The sequence below is a fragment of the Leptonychotes weddellii genome, chromosome 4, assembly GCF_054177405.1.
Source record: "Leptonychotes weddellii isolate Sample4059 chromosome 4, ASM5417740v2, whole genome shotgun sequence".
NCBI classification, from domain to species: Eukaryota; Metazoa; Chordata; class Mammalia; order Carnivora; family Phocidae; genus Leptonychotes; species Leptonychotes weddellii.
In genome coordinates, this window is record NC_138372.1 from 5,154,322 (window position 1) to 5,175,585 (window position 21,264).

The following is a 21,264-nucleotide window of genomic DNA, read 5'->3' on the forward strand; positions in this document are numbered from 1 at the left end:
GGCGAGGGGGAGAACATGGAGGGGTCTGCGCGGCGGGCGTCTGCGTAGTACCGAGGGGTGGGGCAGAACGAGAAGCCTAGCGGCGTGCGTCTGCGCAGTGCGCTTCTGAGGGCCCGAGCGCGGGCGACGTGCGTGCGTGCGTGCGTGCGTGCGTGCTCGTGTGCGTCCCCGTTTAGTCCGGTTGTGATTCGGTCGTCCCCGGCGCGGAATTGGTGCCGAAGGGGCCGAGGTTCCTTGTCTGTGGGCACAGAGTCGAGGTTCGGGTCGCGGTATGGGGAACGCTGCGGGTGGTGAGGGGGCCACGGGCAGCCCGGGGCGGGCTTGGAAGGCGGCGCCGGAGACGGGGTCCCGCCGCGGCTGCGGGGTGTGCGGCCTTCCGGCAGGAACAAACGGAACGGCCTCGTATTCTCCGGGGTTGTGTGCATGGCATCCCACCAGTTTGCAACTGGTCAATGCTGTGTTTGCTGAAGTGGTTTCATTAGCGTATGTTTTGCATGGACAGCAAACTCCACAAAAAGAACAGGCTAAAAACTGTTCGGACCCCCGCTTGGCAGCTGCCCTCTACAACGAGAGAGTGAAGTGTAAAGAGCGGGTCCAGTTGGGTTGAGTTTAGTGGGGGAATTCCCATCTTTCTACATCATTAAAAAAAAGGTGAAATATTTAGCACTGTTAACGTTCCAGAATTTTTAGTGAAGTTATTGGAACTTAAAAGAAAATCCCCTCCAAAAATCTCACCGGCTCATTGCTAAAGACTGTGTCTGTAGGTTTTTGCCCATGAAATTAAGTTTAGTCGTTTCTCTGAAATAGTATTTCCAAAATAAGACTATCCCCGCATTTTGTGAAATGCAAGACCCGTGTATTTGTGTTGTAGAAAATTTTGGTTGCAATAAGTTATTGTATATTGGGTTTGTTTAAAAAACAAACGAACAAACGTGGTAAAAGAAAATCCAAACAGTGCTAACACGTGTTAGCAACCTTACTGTGTTCGCATCTCAAAATAACAGCAGTTGAATGTGTAAACCAGTATTACCCTAAAGTGCTTTTTTCACGTTCTGTTTATCAGAACGTTTTCCGTAGGAGGCACTTAGTTACTTTGCTTAAAAATGTTCCTAAACTTGAAGTTTGGGGCTATTTTAAGGTTGCAATGCAAAGTTTTTTGAAATTCTTCTTCTTCTTCTTTTTTTAAGTAAGTCTTTAAAAAATACAACATAAAAATGGCTTCGAAAAGAGCTCTGGTCATCCTGGCCAAAGGAGCAGAGGAGATGGAGACAGTCATCCCCGTAGATGTCATGAGGCGAGCTGGAGTAAGTCCCCCAACGTTTTCTAGCCCTCCCCTTTTTCAAACATTTTTGGGTTTTGAAGTCATTTTTTTTTTTTTTAAGATTTTATTTATTTATTTGACACAGAGAGAGACAGCGAGAGAGGGAACACAAGCAGGGGGAATGGGAGAGGGAGAAGCGAGCTGCCCACCGAGCGGGGAGCCCGATGCGGGGCTCGATCCCAGGACCCTGGGATCATGACCTGAGCCGAAGGCAGATGCTTAACGACTGAGCCACCCGTGCCACGGTTTTGCAGTCATTCTTAATAAAATAATATTCAGTGTACTTTATAAAATATTTCAAACACACAAAAACACAGTGTATAATAATTACCTGTTTATTCACTGTCCACATTTAATACTTGTTAACATTTTGCCATATTTCTTGTAGACCCACTTCTTGAGGAACAGGTGCTTTAAAGAAATAAAGCATTGCAGAGCACTCTTTGTAAATTTCCCCGGTACTATTCCCCTTCTGGCCCCAGAGATAACTGTCCTCTCATTGATGTGTATCCATCCCATGCATGTCTTCAAAATAGCATTAGACTGCAGTTGTATTTTGCATGTGTCTCTTTCTCTCTATGTATATATATCCGTAGTGAACACTTAAATAGCGTTTACTGATGTTAGGTGTCATTCTAAGCATTTACATAAACTTGCTTAAATCCTATAACAACCCTATGAGTTATTGCCGTCCTCATTGTACAGTTGAAGAAACTGAGGCACAGAGACACTAGCTAAGTTTGTAAACTTAGTAAGGAAAAGAGCCAGTACTTCGACCCTGGCAGTCTGACCCCAAAGTCTTTTAACCCATTTCTCTGGTTCTCGTGAATGAAGACACATCTAGATCCGGTTTGTTTATTTAAAATTGCTGCCTATTATTATGTTATATGAATGTGCTGCAGTCTATCCATGCTTCTGTTCCGCTGTTTCAGGACATTATAATACTCGAATATACTTGTACAGGTTTCCTTATGCAAACGTGTGGAAGTTTTTCCTGATTTTATGCCTGAAAGTGGAATTGCTTGGCCAAAGGACAGCATTACCAGATTTTGGCAAATGGCTCCCCAGAGTACCAACGTGGGCCCACCAGCAGTATAGGAAAATTCCCATTTTCCCAGTACCAGCTCTTGGTTTTATTAATTTTGTAAATTTTTGCAAGCTAAAGTAGTATTTCATTGTTTTAACTTGTCTTTCTATCTTAAGGAAATGCCATGAGATCTAAATAGCGACAATAACTTTGCAAGATGGATTATTAACAGGATGATCGCCCAAAGCAGAACACTTGTGGGAGAAAGGACACTGACCAGGCAGGGTACCAAGACAGCATCTATAAATCAGGACTGTCCCAGGCGAACTGGGATAGACCTAGTTATTAATTATATTTAGCTAACTTACTAGCTTAAAGTCAGCATGGTTTTGTTGCAGTATTTCCTGCCAAGTTATTTTAAAACAGCAGCTGTGAAAATGTTACTCTAAATTTATGTTTCAATGTTAAATGTGATGACATCTTTCTCTTAGATTAAAGTCACCATCGCGGGTCTGGCTGGGAAAGACCCAGTACAGTGTAGCCGAGACGTCGTCATTTGTCCTGATGCCAGTCTGGAAGATGCAAAAAAAGAGGTTTGTTTTCCAGACCTGGAATTACTCCTTCCTATGACTTCTTTATCAGGTTCTTCAAATGTCTTTTGATTACATTTCAGGCTGTTAGCACAGACTTATTTTAAGAAAGTCAACTTTGCTGGGATGTCTTCCCCACTATAATAAGCCCTGGGAAGTCGAGGACTCTGCCGTTTTCCACTCTGTTTCCATGGAAACTGGCAGTTCCCTGCTGCCTGTGCTCAGTGGGTGGGTGGGACACTCTCATCAGTGTTCCTCTGGCCTCGAAGGCCACTTTGCCTCCCGTTACATCAACTTCATCACCTGATACAAGGAATCAACTGCCACATTTCCTGTTCATTTCTTATTCTTTATTCGAAAGCTGCTTTTTGTCTTTCGTTTTCAGTGACACAGACGTAGTTGTGTGATTCATTTTATGTGGAACAGCTCGTAATTGATTAGTGGTGGGATTAGGGGAGGAGTAAGAATTCTAGTTAAATTGTGCCACTTTTTCTTGACAGTCATCTTTGATGGCACCTGACACTTGGGAATCTGTCAAGAGCTGAGGTCCCTTTCCTCGGAAGTAAGCCCACCCCAAAGTGCGCAGGCACTTTTGCCTGCCCTTCCGTGGAGTTCACTGCTTAATGGCCAGTGTGATAGGGCTGTGGGCCGTATGCTCTTGGAGTGTCAGTGGGGCAGGAAAATGAGCAGAGGCAGCTTGTGGACGGCCGTTTGTCCCCTGCCAAGGAGCCCAGAGCGTGATTCCCATGCTCGGCTGTCCTCACACAGAGAACAGTTTATTTCTATCTGATAAGCTCACGTATTTCAGTGCCAGATTGTGGAGTATAGGAGTATTGGTATTTATGTAGGAATTGTTGAAATGTTATAAATAGCATGTTCACAGTGGCTGAGTAGAGGTAAATAGTCCCTCTTCTCTGTTCTGTTTCATCTTGTGGTGTCTGGGTATTTTAGAACAGTGGTCACCTTTTGTGTCTGTTTATTCAGATTCTAAAAGGAGTGAAAGAAATTCTGTACTACACACACTTTCTATTTAGTCTGTAGTTTTGCTTGGTTTTAAAACAACAGTAGAATGTTCATTGTCTTTAAGAGTAATTCTAAGCAGTATGTGTTGCCCTATGTACCAAATTATCACTTCGTGATCTGCTGAGTAACTACATTTTTAAAAAATCTTTTTTCACATCTTAAAGTATTGTTAAACCAATTTCCATTTCATAATTTCAGCAAGTTTGGACTCAGTAGGTTTTTGGGATGTTGGGTGTTGGGGACACTAAAATACTGCCATTGTTTTTCTCCCCTAAGTTCTACTTTTCATAGAGGTAAAAACTTTTTTCTGTGCCTTTCACTTAAAATTTGTTTTTCTTTTAATTATTTTTATGACTGTGTACATTCTTGTTGAAAAAAATAACTCCTGTACAGTGTAGACCAAGTCCAAATGTGAAATGTCCCTTTCTCATTGTCTCCTCGCCACCGTCCCATACCACACTCCAGAAGCAGCTGGGCTGCCTCTTTTGTCCGTGATTACCTGCAGACCATACATGTGTGTCACATGTATTTTGGGGACATATACACACAACTACATACCTTTTTAAAAAATTTTTTTAAGTAAGCTCTGTACCCAACATGGGGCCTCAACTCACAGCCCCTGAGATCGAGAGTCACATGCTCCAGCGACTGAGCCAGCCAGATGCCCCATTTTTTTTTTTTTTTTTAAAGAATGAGATCATGCTACACCTGTAATTCTGCAACATGGATGTCCTTTCGTGTTACTATATTCAGATTTTTTGCTAGTTACAACAACATTGCATCATAGAGATATACGTTCCTTTATTTAACTGCTCTTCTGTGAACAGTTTTTTGCTCTGACCCACATTTAAAATAGGAAAGTGTTGTTGGACTATCACTGTAGTGCACATTTCCAAAGAAATGTTTTTACCTTTTTTTTTTTTCTTAACTACAGGGACCTTATGACGTAGTGGTTCTGCCAGGAGGCAATCTGGGTGCGCAGAATTTATCTGAGGTAAAAACCGTATAGAGGAAGTATTTCAGCATCTGCCTGTGTTGTGTTGGTTTTGTTACTAAAATATTTCAGGAAGGAGGCTGGGAATAAACTAGGAGCAGGTGAAATGAACAAAATGGTGTTCTGGCTTAATTAAGAAAAACATCTCGGGCACCTGGGTGGCTCAGTTGGTTAAGCGACTGCCTTCGGCTCGGGTCATGATCCTGGAGTCCCGGGATCGAGTCCCGCATCAGGCTCCCTGCTCGGCGGGGAGTCTGCTTCTCCCTCTGACCCTCCCCACTCTCATGCTCTCTCTATCTCATTCTCTCTCTCAAATAAATAAATAAAATCTTAAAAAAAAAAAAAAAATCTCTAGTGACATTTACCACGTGAGTAAGTGGCATTGGTGGAACAATTACTCGTGAACAGATTCTGTGTCTGCAGTCCGCGGGAGAAGAATGAATCTAATTTTGCGTTTCATAAAGGTTTAAGTGTAAAAAGCTAAGAGACCATGGGGCTGGGGGCCGGGAGCTGACAGTGGGGGTGAAAAATGGCATCAGAAGAGGTCACTGCTTCTTCACTGAAGTCCTCTGTGAGGAGTTAGCCTGCAGGAATAGCGGGAGAGGAGGGAGGGGCACGGCAGACAGAATCTTACAAAGCAGGTCGAATCTGATGTATGGGACTCTGCTGGACCGTGTTCCTTACTCTGCCATCTGAAAACACCCAAAACACCACATACCCTTCCTTCCTCCTCCTTTCTCCCAGAAGCACAAAATGGCAAGGGTCAGTTTGCCCAAGGGCAGTTGCTTTTCTCATCTCATCTTTAAATATCTTTTAAAAAAGGATGCCTTTCTCTTAAAATAAATGCTTTGCTTAGGTCTAACAATGTAGAAACAGTATGAATTTGATAATTTTTCTAATTATGATTTAGAAATATTGTTATAAAATAGGTAGAATCTGCTTTTAGTTTAACTGCGAGATCTTCACCCAGAGTTTCCAGCTGGAGATTGAACTTGTGGTTTCATGATAACTTGATATGTTTGGGCTTTCTTTGAATAGTCTGCTGCTGTGAAGGAGATACTGAAGGAACAAGAAAGAAGGAAGGGCCTCATAGCTGCCATCTGTGCAGGTAACGTGCAGACCCATCCTGTGTTAAAATGTGTTGTTGGGTTTTCTTCAAAAATTAGAAGATTTTGTTCCAAATACTTCTTTACCTTCACAAAGCATGAAGGGCATCCATATTGGCATATTTAGTTTGGGTGGCATGAAGTTGGTGTCATTTCAGAAATGAGTACAGTTGTTCTGTTTTCTACCTCTCTGTGCTTTTGGTCTGTGTTCTGTGAAACTTAATGGTTTCCGTGTTTGGTTGACCTCTGAGGAAAATAACGCCCTCTGGAATTCAGTAAACAGCTTGTTACAGCAAATCTCTGTGCCAGAAAGTGTATCTGCCAGCACTCAGTCAGCAAGAATTGGTCAGACATAAACATAACAGCTCTGTCCTGTGCTTGCCCTGCGGATTCAGAGGCCTCGGGGTGTTTTCTGCCTGACCCTCAGTGTTAAAATTTAGATCTTAGGCACTGTGTTATCTGTCACGTAACTTAGAAGAAGGTCGTTGGTACTTCATAGATGTCCCCACATCTTTGAAACTTAATATTTTGTTTTCTGATACCATTGTAAAATCCAGTCTTCATGCTCCAGTGTCATGATATTCTGGCGTCTTGCATTTTTTCCATAGTATAATTTTGGCCAGTGCCTTCTTTGTTATTGGTCTTTATGAAATCTTTGTCAAAAGAGCAAATAAATAAATGAATAGATGGATGGTTAGATAAAATGACATGATGTTTTGTTCAGTACGATGGATTTATTAAAGAAGTTATAAGCCAGGGAGCCTGGGGACTTTGCATAATTACAGCGAGATTCTCAAGAGTTCTTTCAAGGGGGTCATAAGGTGAAAGCAGATACTAAGACATTATTTGCCCTTTTCCGTCGCATTCTCACAGGAGTGACATGAGAGTGGGACGATGCCATCATTTGGGCGTGACACGTATGCTCAAGTATTGTTGTGTTGTAAAAATTTCCCAGTTTTAATTTCTAACACGGCAGTTACTGATTGATGTAACCCACGTAAAAGCTCAGGGGTCCTAAGACCCGGACGTTTGAGGACCTCAGAGGTGGCCACCCTGGCGGGCCCTGTCCTCAGGTTCCAGTCAGCAGTAGCCTCTTGACCTGCCCTCTGAGCACAGGGCTTTCTCCTCGCTGAAGAATACTGCAGTCACTGTGGCCACAGCCTCATTCTTAGGTTCTCTAACCAAAGGAAGAAAGGAAGGGTTTGGGGTGGATTTGTTCCCTTAAGACTCTGCTGAAAGGAAAAAACCACGTGTCAGTTTGTCCTTCTGTGTCACTAAGGTGGCAGAATTATTAGCCACATCTGGTTCACTGTTGCGAGCTCAGGCAGCTTGAATGTCATGCTAAGGAGCTCAGACCTCGTAATCCCTTAAATCGATGTTAGCCGTAAACAGCACTCTCGCCTTGTGTTTGTATTGTTGAACATCCTGTACTGCTCCTCTGGGTGCGGCCAAAAATAGGAAGTGTAATGAAAAATAGGATGCTTCCTAAGTGTTGCAGTTAGGAACTGGGAACTGCGTACTAGACTGAAAGACTTCTTAGCCCCTCGTATTGAGGGATGGTATGGAGTCACTGGGACAGAAACTGGAAGGGAGACTATCTTGATAAAATAAAATGACGTTCACTCTGGGTGGGAGAGGAAAAGGAGCCTGGAGGTGAAGGGTCCAGGAGTTGTCAGATGCCTGGCTCTGGGTACCAGCTCCAGGACATGGTTGTGGGGCGGGGTGGATGACTGTGATGTTCTCTCTGCACATCACCACACGGTGGCGCTGTTGGCTTCCGTGTTGTGGCGGCCCAGGGGGCTCCCGCCTGCGGTGCCCTCTGCTCTCAGCTCGCAGGGTCCCTGTTGCAGACTCAGCAGCATTTTCATCCACCAGAATTTCAAGTGATGGCAGGTAAATATCTCTTCTCGAATTCTCCAAATAGGATTCTTAAGCCCCAGAAAGCAGTAATTATGGGCTTACCATGACGAGTAAGGCATCATGGAATTCCTGCATTCAACCGAAACAAATTTATTAACGTTATTGTAGGCAGTATCAGCTCAAGGGAGCAGCCTAAAAATTCCTAACTCACTGTACGATCACCTCTTGAGGTTTGCTTTCAACTACAAGATCATGTAGGGAATTATTTCTTATCTCTTAAAAATCTTACAAAGTAAGAATTCAGGGTAACTGATGAGTCTATTCAAATAAAAATTGAGTGGTAATTATTCAGACTTTACAGACTTAAAATTTGCCACTATACATTGTTGTCTGGTGTGTAGCATAAAAGTAAGGTAGTGAGAGACATCAAATCTATTTAAGGCTTTTGATTTAGGAGCTATAAATTGGGACTTGGCTTGATGTCAGGCGGAAGGCTTATGTAATTAAGTATTATTTGTTGATCTTCTTGTGAACAGCAGCTGTGATCTAGCTGGTAGGTATAGTCTATAACTCCCTTTTCCTTGGAACTGTGTTGAAAAATGAAAGGTCAGTGAGGGCAGGTGAATGCGTTGGCTGAAGCTAAAGCGCACAGGCTCTGTCCTCAGGTCTTAGCCACGGCACCCCAACCCATTCTGAAGGTTACACTGCTGTTCCAAAGCATGTTTTTCTACGTGTGGTGTGAGGCTTGGAGGAAAAAAGTTAGAGTAACTACCTTTTTAAAGTTTTAAGGTAACAACAAAGTTTATAAGATATTTTTTGTCTTAGACCTTATTTGAGGACCATTACGTATGAAATATGCTTGTGATTATCAATGAAATTGGTCATTTTCAGTGAATATATTTGGATAAAAGTCTTAAGTTAGCAACTGCATATTTTAGAGGATCAGAAACTGACATTTGTGCATAGTCTTAAGTGATTTTTAATAAAGCAATATTAGTGTTCTTATATCTCACACTTCTGGGCATTTCGCAGGGCTGGACAATGTCCTTTTGATTGTACTAATCCTACCACCTGGGATGTTTGGGTGGGTAGATGGTGGAATATGTGCTCATCTTTCATTTTCAAGTAGAAAAAATTAGTCTGTGAGGTAGTAGTCAAGTCCAGAAGTTGGGAGAGCACCAGCTGCCTTTCATGTGCTAAGAGGAAGGCGTTGGTGGTCTCCCCTCCTTGGACCCCTGGGACCCTTGCTTACCGTTCCTTGAGCAGGGGGTCACACTCTGTTTATCTGGATGCTCCTCAGTGTGATTTGATTAGATGGGCATTGAAGTATTTTGAGTTTGTACACTTTTGCCTGATGTGCTCAGCAGATGGTTTATTACAAACATACTTTACCTCTCATATGAAAAAGTGTTTAATTTCAGAATCATAAGTATATTTTAGGTAAGAGCCTCCTGGTTTTGAAGAATACCTCTGCTGTTGCAATTTTTAAACCATTGGTTTTTCTGTATCTATCCTTAAGTCTTTTTATTAATCTTCTTTATAGGTCCTACGGCTCTTTTGGCTCATGAAATAGGTTTTGGAAGCAAAGTTACAACACACCCACTTGCTAAAGACAAAATGATGAATGGAAGTAAGTATATGCTTCTATTTTAATGTACAGAAAGATCTCCTCAGAAAGCTGCTATTTAGCATTGTTTCCCACCCAGGATAACCCTATGCAGAGAGACTCTGGGTTGAGATGCAGGCTGTTCCTTGCTTTCTTCTCAAGTGTTCCAGCTAGACAGAGGGCAGAGAGGGGGAGCGAGCAGTGGGGCAGAGGTGGTGCGTACCTGTCTCTGTGTGCGCCCTGATGGGGGCTCAGGGACTAAGCAAAGGCCAGCCAGGGGCCCAGTTGTCCTAGATGGGAGTGATTATGAAATGCCAGGTTAACTAGGATATTTTACTAAACACTTTGCCAGTGGCCTGAGGGTAAACTTTAAACCTCAACAGCAATTTCAGAAAGTGCCCTTTTGCCCGCAGTCCAAAGTAAAGTGAATATTGCTCTCTTCCTGGGTGGCGGGTCTGTTTCCTTGGGTGACATGGTCTTGTTTTGTTTTGTTTTAGATTTATTTATTTATTTTTAGAGAGAGCACAAGGGGAGGGAGGAGGGGCAGAAGGAGGGGAACAAGCAGACTCCCCGCTGAGCAGGGAGCCCGATGCCAGGCTTGATCCCAGGACCCTGAGGTCATGACCTGAGCCAAAACCAAGAGTCAGTCACTCAGCCGATTGAGCCACCCACCTGCTCCCTTAGGTGGCATGTTTCTTTTATAAATACCAGCTAGACAGCTAACTTTTATTAATTTATTTTTATAAAAACAATTTCTATTTGTGGTACAGAGTGCAAACAGTATGAAAGGAGGATGAAGTCAAAACATAAATATGCCTTTTCTCACTTCCTCACCCCCTTTCTGCTTTTCAGAGGTAACTTCTGTTAGAAAGTTCCCTGTGTAATTCTAGAGTTTTCTCTGCACATACTTATTATCCTTTGTATTTTAATGTTTTTACTCAAATGAGATCTGCTAAATATATTGTTCTGCAGCTTGCTTTTTAAACCTAAGATTGTATCCTCTGGTGTGTGTGGGGGGGTCATTTATCAAGCATATCTTTAAATAGAAGGCAATGTATAATTCACCCAAAGCTGTATAACCAAGCATCTGAATGTACAACTACGTACTGACTGATCCTTTCTCATAAGAGCTACAACTTCTCAGCATGAGATTCAGAACACCAACCAGGTAGTGTCTTTTGTCAGGTGGCGTCTTCCTTTGCCATCTCTCCCTGGAGTGCCCGTAACAGAGAGGCGGAGACCCAGGAACTTGTAAAGAGAAAGAAAGCTCACACTAGTGTGAGCATCTGAAATTTCCAGTTAGAAGCCAGAAGTGGTTCGGTTGGCATTCAGCCAGCAAAGAGACGGAGTGGCTGGCTCTGGGTAAAACATCAGCCTAATTTCAGTGAACAAACAAAAAGACAACACAGTAACATCAGCAGGTGATTTGGGAACCGCTCTGCCGGGGCTGCATTTTCTTCCCTGCCTCAGTCCTGCTAGAGGCTGATACTGAACTCAAACAAAAAGGAGGGCAGGGTAGCATCGCTTACGCTGGCTTTACAGCCAAGTCGAGTTGTGCATTTTCACTGTGTTTTTCCTTCTAAGTAACAGACCTTGCTTTTTAGAGCAGTGTTAGGTGCACAACAAAAGGACGCAGAGAGTGCAGAGTTCGCACACGTGCCCTGCCCGGGTGCGCACCACCGTCTTCCTCATCTTCCTCTCCTGCGCCTCAGCAGTACCCGTGTTACAGTCCGTGAACCTGCCCTGACACGGCATCGTTGCCCCAGATCTGCTGTTGATATTAGGGTTCGCTCTTGCTGTTGGACATTCTGAGTATTCTTAAATTTGGTCCAAAGTAGTATTTTCTTGAAAACCTATAACTTTATTTTAGTTGCTAGAAAGATACTAAGTTGTCAATAAAACCATCTGTGTGAAAAGTGATTTTTTTTTTAAAGGCTCTGGCTACTGGGCATTTTTTAATGTAGAAATAGAATTTACTTGGGGCTCCTGGGTGGCTCAGTCAGTTAAGTACCTGCCTTCGGCTCGGGTCATGATCCCAGGGTCCAGGGATCGAGTTCCACATCGGGCTCCCTGGTCAACAGGGAGTCTGCTTCTCCCTCTCCCTCTACCCCAACTCCCTGCTTGTGCGTGCACCCGCGCTTGCTCGCTCACTCTCTCTCTATATATATCTTTTTCTGTCAAATACATAAATAAAATCTCTACATCTAAAATCTTAAAAAAAAAAGTAATAGAATTTACTTGGAGCTAACGGAGAGGTTTTGGAGAGTTGGAAAGATCGGAATCAGGCTTCCTTTAGTCATTACGACATATTGGGGGAAGGGTCAAGTAGTAGGCTACGTTCCTCCTTTATCTGAAGGTAGATCTGTTGTGTCTGTTCTCTTGTAATGCCTCAAGAACACTGAGGTTGATTAGGAATAGAAGCAGATTAGATTGTTAACTCTCAGGGTTTATAAAGTACATTCACAAGCATTATCTCCCTGGAGCCTCCCAGGCCCTGGTGCCCAGCAAGGCAGGTTACTGACTTCACAAGTGAGGAAACCGGCTCTGGCTCTGGCTCGAGAGGCCAGGCGACTTGCCCAGAGTCAGGCTGGAACTCAGGCCCCACCTCTGTCTTCAGGGAGGCTCCCACACCCGCTTAAGCTCCGAGGTATTGAGTTCAGCCATTAAGTCCTACTGTGAGGAAAAAAATGCTTGAAACATCTGCCCCTTCAGAGTGCTCCGAGAGGCGGAGCTCGTCACCTCCTGGGTGGCTTGTCTGGTCCTCCTTGTCCTCATCACGTACCTAGTAGATAAGTGCGAAATTTTTGCTCAGATAAGCAATCCAGTTGGAAGGACACAGTCTTCCTATTTCTCGGTTTTTTTGTTTTGTTTTGTTTTGTTTTAAAGATTTATTTGTTTATTTGAGAGAGAGAGAATGAGAGACAGAGAGCAGGAGAGGGAGGAGGGTCAGAGGGAGAAGCAGACTCCCTGCCGAGCAGGGAGCCCGATGCGGGACTCGATCCCGGGACTCCAGGATCATGACCTGAGCCGAAGGCAGTCGCTTAACCAACTGAGCCACCCAGGCGCCCCTATTTCTCAGTTTTTAAATGAAGAAATTGTGACTTTAATAGCCTTTTCAGTTCCTCCCTGCCCGTTGTGCTAGCAAGCATCTGGAGGCCCCGTCGAGTGGCTGAGCTGGGAGGAGCTGCGTCCCTGGGGCCAGGCAATGTGGGTGTGGCTCCCGCTGTGGGCAGTCTCCTTCCCCCACCGCCGAGCCTCAGTTTCTCACCTGTCCTCTGAGGATACCGGTGGCCCCTGCTTCACAGGGCTGTTGACAGGCCCCGTGAGTCACTTACTATGTGTGATGCCCACAGAATGTTGCCTGTCACGAGCCCACGCGGGGGAAGGGAGAGCTGGTAAGTGCCCAGCTCTGGGCCAAGTGCTGGGAGCCCGGCAGTGAACAGGCTGCCCTCACCCGGCCCCCATCTGTTGTAATGGCACCACCCCTTGGCCCTGCTATTCCACGGGACTGGACTCCCACAGTAGTCCTGGGAGGGTTGTGCCCTCCCCGTTTTACAGAAAAGTGAGGCTCAGAGCCATCAGACAGCTACTTAATGTCAGCCCTGGGATTTGAACCCAGAGCTGCTGGGCTCAGCGGTCAGTGACTTTTCCATAAAGGGCCAGAGTAAATATTTTGGGCTTTCGGGGACTTCGGGTCTGGACGGCAACTACTCTGCTGTCGCAGAGCCACTGACCAAGTGGGTGAGAGGTGTCCCGGTAAAAGCCACTGTTTGGTGCTGACCCCTCGGGTCCAGTTGCCTTTTCTCTGAAGAGACTTCTGGATTTGGGGTGCTTGCTTAAAGCTAAAAAGAAATTTATGGGCGCCTGGGTGGCTCAGTCGTTAAGCGTCTGCCTTCGGCTCAGGTCATGATCCCAGGATCCTGGGATCGAGCCCCACATTGGGCTCCCTGCTCAGCGGGAAGCCTGCTTCTCCCTCTCCCACTCCCACTGCTTGTGTTCCTGCTCTCGCTATCTCTGTCTCTGTCAAATAAATAAATAAAATCTTTAAAAAAAAATCTTTAAAAAGAAATTTATAATTAATGCTTTATGCCAATTGGCTGTGGGGTGTAAATTTGCAGAGCTCCCAAGTCCAAATCAGCGCTCGCGGGTCGCCGCGCATGCGCATTGTCCTGGTCCGTCACTGCCACTAGGTGGAGGTGGTTGGTTAGTGTAGTCTTTGTGCTCTTCCTGGTTGAAATTGTGGAAAGAACTGTGGAACCTTGAAAGGTCTTTAACCAGTTTAAGCTGTGTTTGTCATATTTTGCCCACAAAGAGATTGTTCGGTGAGCCATTTAGAAATTGCCTCACACTGCTGCAGTCTGGGCAGTTCATCTCTTAGCTCTGGAAGACTCGACCCAGCCAGTTTTTTCTGGTTTAGCATCTAAAATTGCCTTGGCCCGGTTTAACCATCAGTAAATGGGTTAGATTCTGAAAACCTTTTCCCTTCAAACCAGACCCTCTTTTCTTCTGTGGTAGGGTAACTAGGAAACTTGTGATGTGCTGTATTCCGTTATTTTAGCGGGTGACTTGATTTCTAATGAGGATAGTAAAGGATAAACTACTCTAGGGGCTCTTGATCACTTGGAAAGGACATGAACGTCAATGCGTGGTTTCTAAAGCTCGCGAATACAGCAGAAGCAGAGTGGTATCAGTGTGGGCCCAGCACCCACTCCACTGCCCAGGACAGGCAGCCGGGAGTCATCGTCACCACCTCCCCATGTTCAGTCCTGCATTTTGGCTCTTAGGAGGTTTCTCAAACCATCGTTTCTCCCCTGTCAACGCTCTCCGCACCCAGGTCACCATAAGCTCCCACCAGGATGGCAGTTCTTTTCTGTCTTCCCGTTTGGTTCCTTCCAGGCAAGTCTTTGTGCAGGTCTGACTCAGAGGGTATGCCCACCAGGATGTGGAGTACAGGGTCTCCTTTAGGTGCTGGAGGAAGTTGGCAAAGCCTTCTCCTGCGGGCAGAACGGGATATGCTCTGATGTGCACTTTGGAAGGGTGAGCTTTTCTGTGGTGCTGAGCAGCGAGTGGAGGGAAGGGCAGCCGGACAGAGGGCTGGCAGGCGGAGAGCCTGCGTGAAGGGGCAGGTGCGGGGAGGAGAGAACAGGTGTGTTGTTCATAGGTTCACCTGATACTTGGGGGCACCTCCACGGTACTGTTAGTGTTCGAGGCCGGCGGAGGCCGGCGGAGGCCCGGTCTTTTAAAGAGCAGACAGTAAACAAGAAGACTGTTTTCATATCGTGTCAGTGCTGGGAGGCGCTGGTGGAGCAACTCAGGGGGCCTGCTCTGGGGAGGGATCCCATACCCCTCCTCTGAGGGGTGGTGGGAGGAGGTGAGAAGAGCTTTCTGCACAGTGGAAGCAGGGGGCTGGGGAGCGCCAGGTGGGAGCCTGGTGGGGACAGGTTGGGGAAGGTGGGGGGCCAGGTCGTGGGGGCACTGCTGCTCCTGAGGAGTTCGGGCCTGGTCGGTCTGTGCACGGGCAGGGTTTGATGACTGTGCGGAGGGTGAGGCCTTGGGGAGCTGATGCCGAGGAAGCCCAGCTTTGTGGCTGTGATTTGCCCAGATGTCATATCATTCACTGAATTCGAATATAGGAGAAGCACATTCTTGTTTTATTGTATTTGTCTCCAAAAAGCCAATTGGGGAACACAGAAGGAAAGGGGTCCCCAAGAAATGAATGTGGTTTCTATCTCCCTCTCCCCCTCCCTATGTGTCCTGTGTAATTTTTGCTTGTTTGTTTTTGAGACAACAGAGTGTGTGTGTGTGTGTGTGTGTGTGTGTGTGTGTGAGAGAGAGAGAGAGAGAGAGAGAGAGAAAGAGAGATACAGGCAGTCTGTGATAGGGACTCTGTGACAGGTAGTCTATATGACATGGAATCTGTGATAGGCGGTCTGTGACAAGGACTCTGTGTGACAGGTAGTCTGTATGACATAGAATCTGTGTGACAGGGAGTCTGTGACAGGCGGTCCTGTGACGGAGTCTATGTGACAGGTAGTCTGTATGACAGGCGGTCTATGACAAGAGTCTGTATGACACGCGGTCTGTGACAGGAGTCTGTATAACAGGCGGTCTGTGACGGGGGGTCTGTGACAGGCAGTCTATGACAGGAGTCTGTGTGACAGGTAGTCTGTGAGGGAGTCTGTGTGACAGGCGGTCTGTGACAGTGCATGACAGGCAGTCTATGACACGGAGTTTGTATGATAGAAAGTTCGCATGGCAGGCAGTCTCTGACATGGAGTCTGCGTGACAGGCAGTCTGTAGAGAAGGCGAAGGGAAGGTAGGCCTCTCAGGAGAGAATAACTGATTTTCAAGAAAGATGAAGGGGCCCTTGGGAGAACAGATGGGAGGTGTGATCGTTTGTGACAGTGTGGGTGTGGTGTTCACTTGTGGTCTCCTCTCCCGGGACACGAGTCCGTCCTCCCTGGTTGATGGACTCCCGAGGGCACACGGCAGCCAAGGAGGACCTGTGTTCAGGCCGGAGAGGGGGTTCAAAGAAAGCCTCTTCCAGCGTTGGCTGTTTCGCAGATGTCTTCAGCTCAAAATAATCCCCCTAGCGAGGCGGCACGTTTTGGGGGGCACGTTCTGCTTACCCGTCCGTGTGTCAGTGAATGGGCGGCCTCTGGAGCCCTTGTGGGAGACAGAAATGTGAACGGTCGGCCTTCCCTCCCACTCAGCCTCACACGGAGGAGGGCTTTCGCAGGTGCATTTACCCCGCGTGTATTGCTGTGTGTCACGTCAGCAGCTGGGCGTCCTCGCCCCCAGGCTGCCCGCGCTCTGCCTCCCGGTGGTTTCCCGGTGGCCAGCCACAGTGTGGCGGTTTGGGGTTTGGGTTTGTTTGAATTTATGTGAGACCAATCCTCTGCTGTATCAGGGCATGGAGTTGCTGAGTGGTCCTCGCTGGTGTCTGGCAGAGCACACTGGGATGTAACCCTTTCTCATTATGACTTTGAAGGTCATTACAGCTACTCCGAGAACCGTGTGGAGAGGGACGGCCAGATTCTCACGAGCCGCGGGCCTGGAACCAGCTTTGAGTTCGCTCTCGCGATCGTCGAGGCACTGAACGGCAAGGACGTGGCTGACCAAGTGAAGGCCCCGCTCGTTCTTAAAGATTAGAACAGACATCTTTGATCAGAAGTAGACAAACAGGCCGTTCGTAATCATTCTCACCGCGTTCGCTTGAAGCAAAACGCGCGGTTCCCGTGCAGAGTTTCCCCGCCTGCGCCCTGGTCCCCACGGTCCTGAACCTTGATGGCAGAGCAAATGGCATTTAGCAAACTACCAGTTGTTACTTTGTTTATTGCTGGTTTCCCCTTATTGGTGTGTGTGAAACCAAATTCATGATCACCCTCACTTGCATCTGTTAACTGTTGATAGAGCTACTGAGATACATTAGCAGTGAACACATTTGACACAGCAAGGAGGAAAAGCGCAAAAGCAAAGATTTAAGCAGCTTGTGACTTTCTCCCATTTGTTAACTGTGTATCGTTAATGTGCTATTAAAAATACCGATGAAGGGGCGCCTGGGTGGCTCAGTCGTTGAGCGTCTGCCTTCGGCTCAGGTCATGGTCCCAGGGTCCTGGGATCAAGCCCCGCATCGGGCTCCCCGCTCGGCGGGAAGCCTGCTTCTCCCTCTCCCACTCCCCCCGCTTGTGTTTCCTCTCTCGCTGTCTCTCTGTCAAATAAATAAAATCTTTAAAATAAAATACCAATGAAGTTGGCTGTCATAGTGAATTTTTGTAGACCAGTTCCTTTTCCCATTGCAGAAAGGGTCCTCAGATGGAAGGGAAAACCTTTCGAGGCTGGCCCAGCCTCTGTTTCCCCTTCTTTGGGTAACAGACACTAGGGGCTGCCGCACACGCAGCCCGAACCCACCAGCCAGAGCCCCCTTCTGTCCCTGCCCACGTGACCTGGGTGAGACCTGCCAGCGCGTGCAACTCGTGGCCTGGGTGAGACCTGCCAGCGCGTGCGACTCCATCCTAGAGCCTCTGCTGTGCCTGCTGGGGGCGTTCTGTCTGCTGAGTGGCTGAGAGGAACGGCAGGGAGCCTGGAGCCACTGGCCGCCAACCTGTCACTGAGGAGAGCCTGCCCAAGAACGCTGAGAACGGTACTTGACCTGGGATCCAGCTGGACCTGAGCAAGAACGGCTCCTCGTTGTTCACAGAAGCCAGCAGAGTCCCTGGGCTTCTTTTTATCTCCTGACGAGTGACTGCTACATCTCCAAAGGGGTGGAATAGGGTGAAGGCTTCAGAACACGGAGCTGAGCTACTAAGTAAAACTCTCAGCTGAACAACCTCATCGCATGTTCTTTGCTTTCTTTCTCCTGTTTCTTTTCCACCTTCCCTCCTCTGGCAAAGAACAAATGTCAGCAAACTTTGTGGAAAGGCCGGCTCGGGGCCGGTAACTATTTTAAACATGTGGGCCATCAAGTCTCTGTCATAACTACTCGACGGGCCTTGTAGCACCAAAGCAGCAGACAAGACACACGTTAGGCAATAATCATGGTTGTGTTCCAACAAAATTTACAAAACCAGGCAGCTGTGGGGCTTTGGCCCTCAGGCTGCGCTTTGCTGACCCCTGGACTGGGAAGCAAGGCAGATAATTTTTTTTAAATGCAGACATCTAACTGCACATTTTGATAAACTCTGAAGCTATAAAGAGACTGCTAAGGGAGAGAGGACAGGAGAGACTGTGTTCTGAGAGGCAAGTAGGGTAAAGAGGCAGTGATGGGGTCAGAGAAGGCCTCTCTGGAAAGGGACCTCCGAAACTCTGGGCACTTGGGTGTGAATGAGGCAGGTCTGGTAGCATTCCAGGAAGGAGAAGCCGGAAGTGCAAAGGGCCTGAGGCAGGGCCTGAGGTATGGAGGGACAGCAAGGGGGCCAGTTGAGGGGAAACTCTAGGGAGGTGAAGCTGGGGAGGCAGCCTGAGCCAAGGCTTGGAACTTAGAGAACCATCGAGGAGGGACCGTCCTACTTGGCTCAAAGGCCCTGCTGAGAAGGGCTGCTGCAGGCCCCAGGGTGGGAAGCTTGAGGCATGGGGGGGATGGCAGTGGTGGGGTGCCTGTGCGTGGGTGGGAGAAGAGGTGTCTAGGGCATTTTGCCGCATTTCCGACTCGAACACAAGGTCAAATGGAGCTTCTGTGTCTGGAGCTGGAGGAAGTGGTTGAGGGTGGGTGGGGCGAATGTAGAGATCAGATGGACAAATTTGAGGTATCTATAAAATCGACTTCCGCTATGGAACGTGAAACCAGAATGTCATAAATTACTGACCTGAGAACAGTGAGCATTTGTAAACTCTCCCAAGTTAAACAGGGTTTTTTACTAGCAGCCCCTAGCTCTGAATAAGCTCCCTGGAATTTTAGAGGGATCGACAGGAAGGGAACCAGCGAAGTAGATAATTTGAATTTTTGTGCCCTTGGGGCAGCCAGAAAAGGTAGTTCCAGAATGGCTGACAATGAAAAAGCATTTCTGAGAGGATCCTTTATCAGAGCTCAGGTGTTGTCGGGAAGGGTTTTTTCCTGACAGTTTTTGGGGCAGGGGCCGCAGGACTGCCTTATCTAAACCTAGGGCCGTTTCTGGCTAGGTCAAGAATTACTGGCTTCAGGCACATTGATAACAGGCAGGAGCCTCCACCCTCTCTCCAGCTACAGCTTTTCTGTGCTAAACACACCTGCTGCCCTCCTTCTAGGGGGAGAGGGGGAGGCAAACAAAACCTGGGAACATTTGAAAGTACCTGGAGTTGGAGTTTAGGAGTGTGGCCCGTCCAGCTTGACTGGATGACCCCTCCTAGGCCCGGGGTCACCGAAGGTCAAAGTTAGAGGGACTTTGGCCCCCACTTTGTCCACTCAACCTTAGGGACACTAGCCACAGCTTTGGGAGCTCCCTCCGTCTGCCCAGGTCGCCCGGATGGTTATGGAGGAGAGTGGGTCCAGAAATCAAGCTCTAGCCCGGAGCTCAGTCCTCCCGAGAAAGGAGAACATGCCCTGGCGGGACACAGTCCAGCGCTGGGCAGGAGGCGGCCAGGCTCCATTCCTGGGGCCTGTCCAGGGAAGTGGCGGCCAGACTGCTCTTCGGAAGGGGAAGTCAGTGTTTCGGTGTGATGTAGGATATTAAGGTGAAAGGCTTTGATTGGGTCCCCAGGGCTGAATAGTAGGACAGCTTGTTCAGCACCTACTGGGTACCGAGCACTGAGCTAGGTGACTCATTTCTTTCACACTCTACACAAGAGGGATCATAGCGCATGTCACCCCGTTCTGCCCCCTGTTCGGGCACTGATTCTGTCGTAGAGAAAATGTGTACGGAGAGATTCGCGTGCTGCCCCTTTCAACCCAGTCTTCAATGCTGGCAGCCTTACAACGTGGCTGGAGTTGCCATCCATTGCAAAAAGGAGAAAAACCTCGTCTCTTTAGAGGTTGAGAACTTGTCTGTCCTGTGCTGTACAGGATTGCCGGAAGGATCGAAGGCCACAATAAAAGGGAAGTACCTTTTCTTAAACTGTGAAACATGAAATGTAGTATTTTTAGTGTGACCAACTGTCTCATCTTAGAGTCTGGTTATGTGTTCTCTATTCTAGGGTGTTGGTTCCCTAAGGAATGAGGAGAACATTAAATTTTCCTGCAGAATAATCTCAGCTTTTTTTTTTTTTTTTTTTAAGGAAATTCCCTATCTTTGCCCTTAGTTAGGGGACCTTCCTAAGTCACACCTGCCTGCAAAGTCATCAGCAGTGAGGTGTGCAGGAAGGGGCTGCAGGAAATCCTGTCTGCATCTGGCCGGGACACATCCTGTTTGCTCCTAGCGTGGGGTCCTTCTGGAGCTGGCCCTTGGCCCTGTCCCAGCTCTGACCTGAGGCCCCAGGCCTGGGGGCTCCCATGGGGCCTGGAGGAAGGCTTCACCTGCTCACCATTTCCACCATCACTATCATCTTCATCACCACCATCCTCTGCTTCCTGCAACCCGAAGGGGCTGTTCCAGGTTCCCAAACCGGTCCTGGGCCAGCTGCAACGATTGTCAAACCAGATGAGGTCTCCCCACCAGGCCTCATGGCTCTGCTGCTTTCTTTTGCTTTTTCAGTTCTGTGTGTGACCATGTCATCACTTTTTATTTTTAAGATTTTATTTATTTATCTGACAGAGACACAGCGAGAGGAAACACAAGCAGGGGGAGTGGGAGAGGGAGAAGCAGGCCTCCCGCTGAGCAGGGAGCCTGATGCGGAACTCGATCCCAGGACCCTGGGATCATGACCTGAGCCGAAGGCAGATGCCCAACGACTGAGCCACCCAGGCGCCCAAGGGTCTTCTCTTTTTAAAAAGTACTCTGTTTTTGAGTTCAGCCTGCTCTTGGAAATTTTTACTTGGCTTAAAAATAACATGAGAGGGGCACCTGGCTGGCTCAGTCAGTGGAGCATGCGACTTTTTTTTTTTTTTAAAGATTTTATTTATTTATTTGACAGAGAGAGACACAGCGAGAGAGGGAACACAAGCAGGGGGAGTGGGAGAGGGAGAAGCAGGCCTCCCGCCGAGCAGGGAGCCTGATGTGGGGCTCGATCCCAGGACTCTGGGATCATGACCTGAGCCGAAGGCAGACGCTTAACGACTGAGCCACCCAGGGGCCCCGAGCATGCGACTTTTGATCTTGAGGTCGTGCGTTTGAGCCCTATGTTGGGGGTAGAGATTACTTTAAAAAAAAAAAAAAAACACAGGGGT

The 21,264-nt window shown here is 47.4% G+C and overlaps 1 protein-coding gene across 2 annotated transcripts; it reads left to right on the plus strand.

Moving 5' to 3' along the window:
• Positions 1 to 76: 76 nt before the first annotated feature.
• Positions 77 to 17,279, plus strand: PARK7 (Parkinsonism associated deglycase). 2 transcript variants are annotated; one of them, XM_031017958.2, is made up of 7 exons: positions 77 to 257; positions 1,188 to 1,304; positions 2,840 to 2,941; positions 4,896 to 4,955; positions 5,994 to 6,063; positions 9,465 to 9,551; positions 16,519 to 17,279. In XM_031017958.2, the coding sequence occupies exons 2-7, from the start codon at positions 1,215 to 1,217 to the stop codon at positions 16,677 to 16,679; spliced, it is 570 nt and encodes a 189-aa protein (XP_030873818.1). In that variant the 5' UTR covers positions 77 to 257; positions 1,188 to 1,214; the 3' UTR covers positions 16,680 to 17,279. The 2 variants fall into 2 exon arrangements, with proteins under 2 accessions (XP_030873818.1, XP_006747185.1); XM_006747122.3 differs by having other exon boundaries at positions 83 to 257; positions 1,192 to 1,304.
• Positions 17,280 to 21,264: the final 3,985 nt, after the last annotated feature.

Excerpts from the sequence above, each read along its gene's own strand:
- PARK7 (XM_031017958.2), top strand. The coding sequence starts at position 1,215 with ATGGCTTCGAAAAGAGCTCTGGTCATCCTGGCCAAAGGAGCAGAGGAG. Across the intron at positions 2,942-4,895 it reads TGGAAGATGCAAAAAAAGAG|GGACCTTATGACGTAGTGGT; the intron begins GTTTGTTTTCCA and ends TCTTAACTACAG. Across the intron at positions 4,956-5,993 it reads GTGCGCAGAATTTATCTGAG|TCTGCTGCTGTGAAGGAGAT; the intron begins GTAAAAACCGTA and ends TTCTTTGAATAG.